General features: G+C 28.5%; 1 protein-coding gene across 1 annotated transcript; it reads left to right on the top strand.

Moving 5' to 3' along the window:
- The first annotated feature begins 1,653 nt into the window (after positions 1-1,653).
- On the top strand, positions 1,654-9,858 carry LOC139425494 (uncharacterized). The gene is made up of 2 exons (XM_071180504.1): positions 1,654-1,723; positions 8,862-9,858. The coding sequence occupies exons 1-2, from the start codon at positions 1,715-1,717 to the stop codon at positions 9,747-9,749; spliced, it is 897 nt and encodes a 298-aa protein (XP_071036605.1). The 5' UTR covers positions 1,654-1,714; the 3' UTR covers positions 9,750-9,858.
- Positions 9,859-10,091: the final 233 nt, after the last annotated feature.

The raw sequence follows: 10,091 nt of genomic DNA, 5'->3' as shown, positions 1-10,091 counted from the left end.
ATAAAGTGTAATTGCTCACCCCAAATAACAAAGTTTCTAAGTGTTGCCATCCTTAAAAACTAATATTAAAAATAATAAGTGTTGCCACCCTCAAAAAACTAATAAATTAAATAATATTTAAAAAACGAAACTAAATTAAAAACAGAAACCGAAACTAAAAATATATTAGGCTTAAGAAAAAAAAGAAATAAGCTCCCCATGACGCTGCAGACGAAGTTTCGATTTTCAGGCGGGCAGAAATAAGCAAGTGGGCAGAAATAAGCAACTTCCGGTTTGTATGTGGGCAGAAATAAGCAACTTCCGGTTGGGGCAGAAATAAGCTCCGGTTGACTGTGACGTCACTTCCGCCGCTTATACCTCGCTGTATACTACTTATCTACTATAATATTTAATTCTCCCGGTTTTTTTCACCTTTTAAAAATAAGCTAGCGATGAGTTAGATAGTTTTAATACCACTTTTTTCTCTTTTCCTGGTTAGTAACTGCCGTGCTTAATTTATTTGAGAAAAAAAAAAAGAATTGCTCTTTACTCTATGCTCTGATAAAAAATGCACTCTCTGCAATTTTTTTAAAAAATGCACAAGGTATTATGAAAAAATAAAAAGAATTAACGAAATAAAATGTATTATTATTTAAAATTTAAAAATAATTTCTTCACTGAGAAAAAAAAAGCATGGTCAAAACTACTAAAATATGATAAAATGCACCGTGTTTCTGGCTCTATGAGAACACTAAAATCTCGGTAATTTTTACAGAAACACTTTGGTAATGTTTTGGTAAAATTAACAGTAAAATGTCTAATTTTATAATATATCTTAAAATATGGCAAATGTTGGGACAATTTGGTAAGTTTATAATGACATCTTGAACCAGAGCTTAAAAAAATTATTTATTTGGTTAAACTTATTTTCCAGTTTAGTATTTTTACTAAATGTATGGTGATAAGAACTATAGTTTTAAGCACCTGATTTTCCGGCAAACCGTTATCATATATGAGCGGAAAAATTACCAAATGAATGGTTTAAATACCGTAAATGTTGGTTTTAATACCAGAATTTTTTTTATAAACCAGGAATTTAATTATTGTACAGTAAGGTAATTTGACCAGAATTTTTTTTCCGTGTAATTTGTTATCATACACACTTTTCCGCATAATCTGAATCAATTACTATTCAATAACTATTCAATCAATGGTATTATTTAATCCATACCGTATTCACAACTATAATTTATTCATCCATATCCGGAATTTACCGAACAAGAAATTTTAAATTTACCAGTTAACGTATAGATTTTATTTATCGAAAAAGTCTTAATTAAAATCTTTACTTATTTATTCGATAAGTCTTTATTCATCGAAGGCAGTTAGAAGTATATAAATATAATTTTAAACACAACTTTTCCTCTTAACCAATGATGAAATTTGTAAATTTTGACTGTTTGGTTTTTCCACTTTTTCCCCTAAGTCTTAAAAATAATGTAATTTTTGTTTTTGCTTTGTAACCTTGTTCTTAATAACTTGTCACGGGTGTTATGTTCGAAAAGTTTCATAAGAAATTACAAGGGACCCGAAAACTTTTTCATCTACATTACATCACTTAACCGTTGAAATTATTTACTTAGTTTAAGACTAATTGGATTACTCATTCAGCTATAAAGAGAATTAGATCTAGAAATTATCGCCACAGTTTTTGCTTCAGCAATAACGGATTACTATGTTTTTGGTAAGTATTAATTTTTACTTTCTTTAAAAGTTTGACTTTTGTAGTATATGCAAAATTAAGCTACATTTCATTTTACCAATTGTAAAATTGAGTTAATAAATTACTTCATAATTTCATACTTTTCAAAACTAATTTTTAACCTATGTAAATAATTTTCTATCTAAATTTAAATCTATCATTTAAAACTTAGCTTTTGGCACAGCATAAGGGTAATGAAATATTGTGAAAGGGATTTGTATGATCCTTGTCACAAAAAAGCACCTAAAAGGAACAAAATAACTAAAGTTTATTGCTTAAATATAAAACATCTACACACAAAGTTTTATTTATGAATTTATCATATAAATCTAGCGACATTAATATTATGCTAATTTAGTTAAGATAGTTTTCTGCATTAGATTTTTATCTTTCCATCTCTTTCTCCTGAGCGGATTTTTAGAATATTTTTTTGTTTTGTTTCTAAGGTGTTCATTTTGCTAAAGTTTCCCTGAATTGAAACTCTGTAAAAAAGTTAAATGTGTCGCGCTTAAACAGTTATTTCAGCTTGATTACTAAAAAAAAAATTATGGACTATATGGGTTTTTGAAATTACTTGTATGAATAATGCTAAGGTTACTGAAACTCTGAATATGGTTATGTCGATTTTAAATGGGTGTTACTCGGCAATGGGCACCCAGTAGTGATTTTCCGATCCAGCAGCTTTTAAAACTCGCCCTCCTGATCAGCATTAAAAAAAAAATAGATATTTTTTTCTCTTCCTAAGTTAGGGAGCAATTTTTAAAAGAAATAAAAGCTTGCATTATAATTGCGACTAGCTACAGTCAAGAGAACCAAGTCGTTAAAAGCCTCTGGGTTGTAATTTAACCACCCGGTGAAATTGTCCGAGTACCCGGTACAGGGAAGTAAAATTTTTCATGCGTGGTCCGGGTAATAAATATCTGACTGGGTACTATCTCTAATAATAGGTATCTATTTGCTATTATATTTAGTAAATTACTTTTGAAAAATTTGTAGTCTGCTTTACTTAGAAGGTTGGAAACCGCAAGTCTAGGTGTATACAAGTATTATACGGAGATATTTAGTTTTTGTTTTGTATATAAACAACACCCAAAACATATATGTAAAGAATATAGCTTTTACACTTAGAATATGTTAAATTGAGAGTTTTCTTTTTTTCTGCTAATACTCACAATATACATAAAAAAATCAATAAAATTTAAAACGAAAAAAAAAAATATAGATGTAGTGAAATTTATTATAGGTATTAATAATTCGAAATTCAGTTTAAGGGGAAAAAATAATAATTATGAATTTTGTGAAATTTGCCAATAACGAAATAATTGCAAATCCAAAAATGTGATATCTGATCATATCTTAAGAGACATAACTTCGTTTCTATCAACTTGATCCGAAAAGTTTTTTAACTAGTTGGATTTAAAGTTAAAAAAATGATTAATTTTAGCTGTATAATCATTTTAAGTTGTCACGCAGCAAATTTAATTTCCTCTTTCTTCTAACACAAAAACCTTATATGCTAGCTGTAAAAAAAAAGAAAAAAAAGAAAGAATAATTGATCATATTTTACGAAAGCAATTTTATGTCTTGTTTCTTTTGCAAATGCAGATTTTAAAAATTTACAATGTTTTTTTTCTTTTTAAATTTAACCATGCATTTATAAATGTAATTGATTCATAAGTGTTGTATTTGTCATTGGTTTATTTTTACATGATTTCACTGACTTTAACAATGTTAATTATTTTATGATGTCATTTAACACTTCAAGATCACAATTAAATAAACAAATCCAGTTATATGCATCAGAATAAGCCTGAAAATATAAATAGTCTTTCGTAAGATGTGGCACACCCATTTCCTTTCTTTGTTATCTTTGAAGTGCGTGCATGTTATAAGTAGACATCTTAATCGATTCGCGAAAACAAAACAATACAATTTACATTGAAAATATTTTTGTATTTGTTGTATAAAAGGACATTTTATAAAGTAACTAGGAAGTTCTGCCCATTACTGGCTTCGATCACCAACCGAGTAATCGTATTCTTCTTAACTATAAATTGATTTTAATATCAAAATTAAAAAATAATTAATTAAAAAGTACCATTTTTATTATACAGTTCCCACAGCTTATTAAAATCGCATACGTTCAGGGGAAGCTTGACTTCATAAAGTGATTGATTTTATGAAGTGTCCAATGATTAAAACAAAGGTAATTTCAAGCCATGGACAGAGGGAGCTGGAGAAGGCGTGCTGTTGAGGCAGCCAAGGCCTGCAAAGGGCTGTTACGCTCCTGAAGAAGAAGAAGAATTTCAAAGAAATTTTCAAATATCTTAAAAGGAGTCGAGGTGGTTCAGGAGATAGAGCGTTTGCCTCCTAATGAGGTGACCCAAGCTCGAATGTCATTGGTGGCTGATTGATACGAATTATGCTCCCGGCTAAACAACATAAAATATCCTTAGTGGTAGATGGATCATGGGTTAAAATGCCCTTGCAGTCGGGCTAACCATGGGATATTTTCGTGGTTTTCCGCTCCATGAAACGCAAATGCGGATTAGTTTCATCCAAAAGACCTCAAAGATGACTATATTGTTCCGATGCATAATCCAGATGATCTCTTGTCTTCTGTGTTGGGATTAAAATTACAAGACTATGGAGGTGAACATTGATAGTCGTGAACTCAGATTTAGGTCGGTTGCTCAACACTGGTTATAAAATTAAATACGAAAAGCTAAATCACTTACAACATTCTTGCATAATTTTAACTGTTTTAATTTATATTAGATATTTTGATCATATATTCACAGGAGAGAGGGAGGGGGGAGAGATAGTTTTATAATAGCGGGTTTTAAAATAATTATTGTTTGATTATCTGAATTTTAAAATTAAACATATAACAACACTTGAAAATTTATAAAAGTTTCTGTAACTTTCAGTATTTTATTGAATGTCATTTGAATACTTTTCGAATTTATCTTAAAATACCTTTCAATAGTCTCCTATTTACCCTTCAATTTACCCTAAAAGTGTATTCCCCAAAACCTGTAGCTTTGTTTCTTTTGTGCGTGAATATCTAATTGGAATTTGTTGTACATACTTTGAGAAAAACGAAAATTCTATATTTTCCGAAAAGAAAAAGTACGATTTTTTTTTTTCATTTTTAAAACAAGTACTCTCCAAAAGCTTGATTTTCATTATATGAAACGGTAATAATGGCTTCATTCAAGAATGCATTTAACATGATTTTCTTTATCATGTTTGGAAAGTGTAATGATTCTATTCTTTCAATCTTGATTTTAATAAGCGGCTGATTTTATAATCCTGCAATAACAAAGATTTTAGTTCTAATAGGATAAAATTCAAACTTAATGATTTTGCTGATGTAAAACTGAAACACCATTCACAAACTTTATTTTAAAATTCTTATTTAATTTTTGGACGCTACAAAAACTACTCCACTATTTTTCGCTCAAGAAGTTATATAGCAATTGAGCAAAGAGTTGATTCTTAATATTGCTTTAGACTTTTACATCATTTTTCGAAATATTAACTGCTTAACTTCATTGAACACAGATTTACATAAAAATTCTTCATCATAATAAATGTCTAAATCTATATATATATATANAAATTTCTATTTTTTTCATGATTACATCAAATTTCTATTCCGTCATACATAATTTTTTTCCTTCGCAGACATTTATTGGTGTTCAAATTATTTTATCCTCATTCAAACACTTATTTTTTATAAAATAAAATAAGTATTCTAAGTATTATATATGTATTGTAAATATTAAGAATGCTATTTTTCTAAAAACATAAATTTTTTTTCCCGTTTACATTTAAATACTTAAAATATTATTTTTATATATCCTTTTTAGCTGAACGTCATTGCATGGTGTCTGGCTGCTTTTTCTGTTGAAGGAAATGAAAACTATGAGAGACATTCTCTTATGAGTACTCCGCTATTAATACTTTCTGATTCTGATTATTATTCTAAATTAAAGGCTTAAAACTAAAAATGGTGCACTTTTATTACAACGTTATCTCACAATATTACGCTACGAAACAATATTTTATGATAAACATATTTAAATTGGTATCAAAATTTGTTAACAGTTTTACAGTTGCATATCAGGTTGTTTTCCAATAAATTTTATTATTGTATAATTTTAAATTAGAGTTAAAGAGAGGTATATAATCTTTAAGTATTTAACGATCAGCTTCATGCACAAAGTTATAAAAGTTTTATTTAATATAGAAGCTTTATTGATAAATGCTCAAAATATTATAGCTGTTCCTTCTTGACGATCCTTACGTTTTCTGCATCCTTAATCTTTGGTGAAATCATGCCCCTTTGGTAAATTTTATAGTTTCGAAAATTACGGTTCCATATCCCTTTTCACAAGCACCGAAATTAAAAAATTTTCTAAAGAAGCAAGGTTGAAGAATGAAGTCACTAAAAAACACCTTAAATTAGAATTAAAAAAAGATTCCAAACGAGGACTTAAAAAGTTGTTTCTGAAAATTACTGTCAGGCAGATGGAAGTTGCTTTGAAATATATTAAAAATTGCATGAAATTCATACGATATTTTTGAGGATAATTAAATTTGACCATAAAATTAATTGCCACACTTTTTTTTAAAAGTTATATTCCAGTTACCCTCTGGACAAATTGTCATGTTGAAATTTTTTTTAGTTTGTAAAGTCAAGCTGGGATAAAAAATGTGCTTTTAGATTAAACTGAGCGTAATGTATAGCTGGGATTATTTAGTTTTAATTCTTTTTGTTTTTCCATTTTTTCTCATAAATACGAAAATGAATATGAAAATTAGTTACTAATTTTAATTGGAAACTAACATATTACATGTAATTCTTCTCCTCAAAATTTTTCTTCTTTTACTTGAAAAAATTAAATTCTTTTTGTTTTCCATTTTTTCTTCTTAATACAAAAATGATAATGAAAGAAATTAGTTACTAATTTTAATTAAAAACTAACAAACTAACATAACACATGTAATTCTTGCCTTCAAAATTCTTCTTCTTTTATTTGTAAAAATTAAAAAGGACAGAAAATAGAACTATAATTTGAATCTAAAAACTAGCTTAATTTATTATTATTTGTCAAAGAAAATTTAGTGGCGACATCTATTGAATATTTAGTAAAACACAAAGAAGCCCGAAGTTTCTGCCATAATAATGCAAGTTGATTACTTTTCCTTGTAAACAAATGAGTTAAACTTTTTACTTTTAAGAAATATTATTTAAGCTTTGAATATTGTAAGGAATTATACGCGTCATTTATATCAGGAATGGTTCAAACAATTTGAACATTTTATACATATGTAACTTTTAATACAAAATTTATAACGTTGACTTGATATCTGATACTATTAAGTTGTTGAAAACTATTATAGTTTCTTCGCAATCTATCATTAATTTCATTAACGGGTTTAAATAGATATTTTACTAACCATAATTTGTCCCATAAATAAAATAAAGGTTCACTTTATTCTTGACCTATAAGAATAAAATTTTAAAGATTTTAAGATAAAAAATTTTAATTTTATGAAATTAAATATTTTTTAAAAATTTTATTTAAAAGTTTTTATGCTTATAATAAATATTAACTAATATTTTGATCGATTTGCACGCAATTTAATTATAATTTTGGTTGCGCTATTTATTTATTTTGAAAAATAGAGCAAAATTATGTAAAGTTTCGCGTTTTGGACAAAGCTTATGAAACAAAGCGTGCGTTTGATCACCTAACTAAGAGGGTTTTCGTAGAGGGGATTATTAAACTTCATAATTCAACGAAAAGGTTCATAATTCAATGTTATCTAAATGTTTACATGGTTTAGCATATTTTTAATCAGAAAGAAACCTTCCCCCCCCCCCAAAAAAAAACATAAGGCAATGTTTGAAAAACCTCGTTATTGATTTCTGATAATTATTTGTTTAAACTCCTTCTTTTATTATTTAAAAATATATGTAACCCTTTTTGAAAATAAACTATCTTTAACAATAGAAAAGGTAAAAAAAAGGTAGACAAAAGTGCAGCGACTCCACTATTTATCGCTTTTGCGAACCCAATCTGAACCGTTTAAAAGCTGTTTGTCGTAATGCTGCATGCAATTACGTTAAATACAGGGACTAAAAAGAATTACTGCCACTCTATTCTACTAGGTATCGTATGGAAATACACACTACAACTAATAATAAGAGTGAATGTTAACTATCTTTGAAGAAATTCATTGTATTATTTTAAAAGTATTGAAGGGAAATGTATATGTAATGTGATAAAATAGAATAATTATTATAATAAAAACTAAAAAAAACTTAGATAAAAAGCAGAAAATAAATTAAAAACATTGCATATACGATTCTACTTCCAATGTACTTGTACCAAACGGAGGATTTATATTGCAAATAGCACTAGTTTTGAGGCTGGAGTGACTGATGATTCCCAGGAAGTGAGGCCGAATGGGATGGGGGTCGAGTTCAGTGACATTACGTTTTTCAAAACATAAATTTTTTGATTACAGCACATTAATATATAAAATTTTCAATTACAGTGCCGTCTGGTAATTAAAACATAAAAACTCAAATTGAAGGTCATTTTATGAAAAATCCAAATCTGCAATGAAAAAATGGAGGTTTCCATTTAAGAATCTAAAAATGCCTCCACCTTAAAAGATGAGGTAGTGGTATCTAGTTCAATAAATTTAATATCACATTTCGTATTTTTGTATTTTCGATTCAACGTGCATTTCTCGAGTTGAACGTTTTGATAAATATGAGACTCCCTGTACACTTTTAAAATGACTCTTAGTGTGCATATTCATAGTATTCACTCTTCCGCTGAAGAAAAATTTCTATTTTTTTCATGATTACATCAAATTTCTATTCCGTCATACATAATTTTTTTCCTTCGCAGACATTTATTGGTGTTCAAATTATTTTATCCTCATTCAAACACTTATTTTTTATAAAATAAAATAAGTATTCTAAGTATTATATATGTATTGTAAATATTAAGAATGCTATTTTTCTAAAAACATGGATTTTTTTTCCCGTTTACATTTAAATACTTAAAATATTATTTTTATATATCCTTTTTAGCTGAACGTCATTGCATGGTGTCTGGCTGCTTTTTCTGTTGAAGGAAATGAGAACTATGAGAGACATTCTCTTATGAGTCCTTATTATCATGAGCGTCCTTACTATCGAGAAAGAACTAATTATATCAGACACCAGGATGGAGGGAAACAAGTCAGGGATTACGATGAAAGTCGCCTAAAAAGACTTCTAGAGAAATACTCTGACTATGAGGACAAGGATTTTGATTCAAGTGATTACCAGTACGTCAAGGATTTACTGCGTAAAAACAGATTAAACCGCGGTCACCAATCATCCAGTCATGCTGTTGGTGATAAAGAAGATCACGCTAAGAAATCACATGATCGGGGATATTATGAGAAAGAAAAAGAATATGGTTATGAAAAATCATATGGCTATGAGCGTGAAGTCAAAAGTCATGACAAGGCAGCGCATTCAGAAAGTCATGGTCATGGTTATGATCATGGAAATGGTCGAAAAGAGCATGAAATAAACGACCAATTTCTTCGAGATCTTGCGGAGGAGAACAGGAAGCGGATCAGGGGATCCAATTCACGAGGTCGAAAAAATGAACTTCGTGAATTGATTTCCTCAGAACACCGAGAAACAGATTACAACAGTTTTCCCAATTCAAGATTTTTCAAACGATCGGGTCCAATAATGAACTATTCCCCAAATTTTGTTCCAAAGAAATATTCTTATGGTATAGATGAGCCATTGAAACGATTTCGCCAGTTATCTCTCAGTGGAATTCATGGACTGGGTGGAATTAGAATGCATGGTCTGAATTACGGATACAATCCTTTGAGATATCGAATAAGCGATTTTAACATTAACTTCAAAAATCCATTCTCAGAGCTAAAAGATTCCTTTAGAATGATCTGGATTTAACAGTATAACAGCTTAAATTATTTAATTCTACAGCGTTTTTAATTAATGTGTCATAATTACGAAATTTGTGAATTGTTTTGAACTTGAAAAATAAATCAGATTGCTGAATTGGTGGTTTAGAGAAAAAAATAAAAATTGGTAATAATAAATACAATAGTTAATTATTAAATTAGTTCTTAGTAAAGCCTGAGATTACAAAACTGAACACAAGAAAACAAATCTTTGCATTTATAAGTTTTCAGAAAATAAAATAAAATTATTCCTACAATTTATAAAAGATTATTGTATGAACAGAAGCAGGATTACTGTTATTGATTGAGACTTTCGACCGATTTTTAATTC

This window comes from Parasteatoda tepidariorum, chromosome 4 (genome assembly GCF_043381705.1).
Source record: "Parasteatoda tepidariorum isolate YZ-2023 chromosome 4, CAS_Ptep_4.0, whole genome shotgun sequence".
NCBI lineage: Eukaryota > Metazoa > Arthropoda > Arachnida > Araneae > Theridiidae > Parasteatoda > Parasteatoda tepidariorum.
The sequence above is the reverse complement of the archived record's forward strand: the minus strand, read 5'-3'. Positions and strand labels throughout refer to the sequence as shown.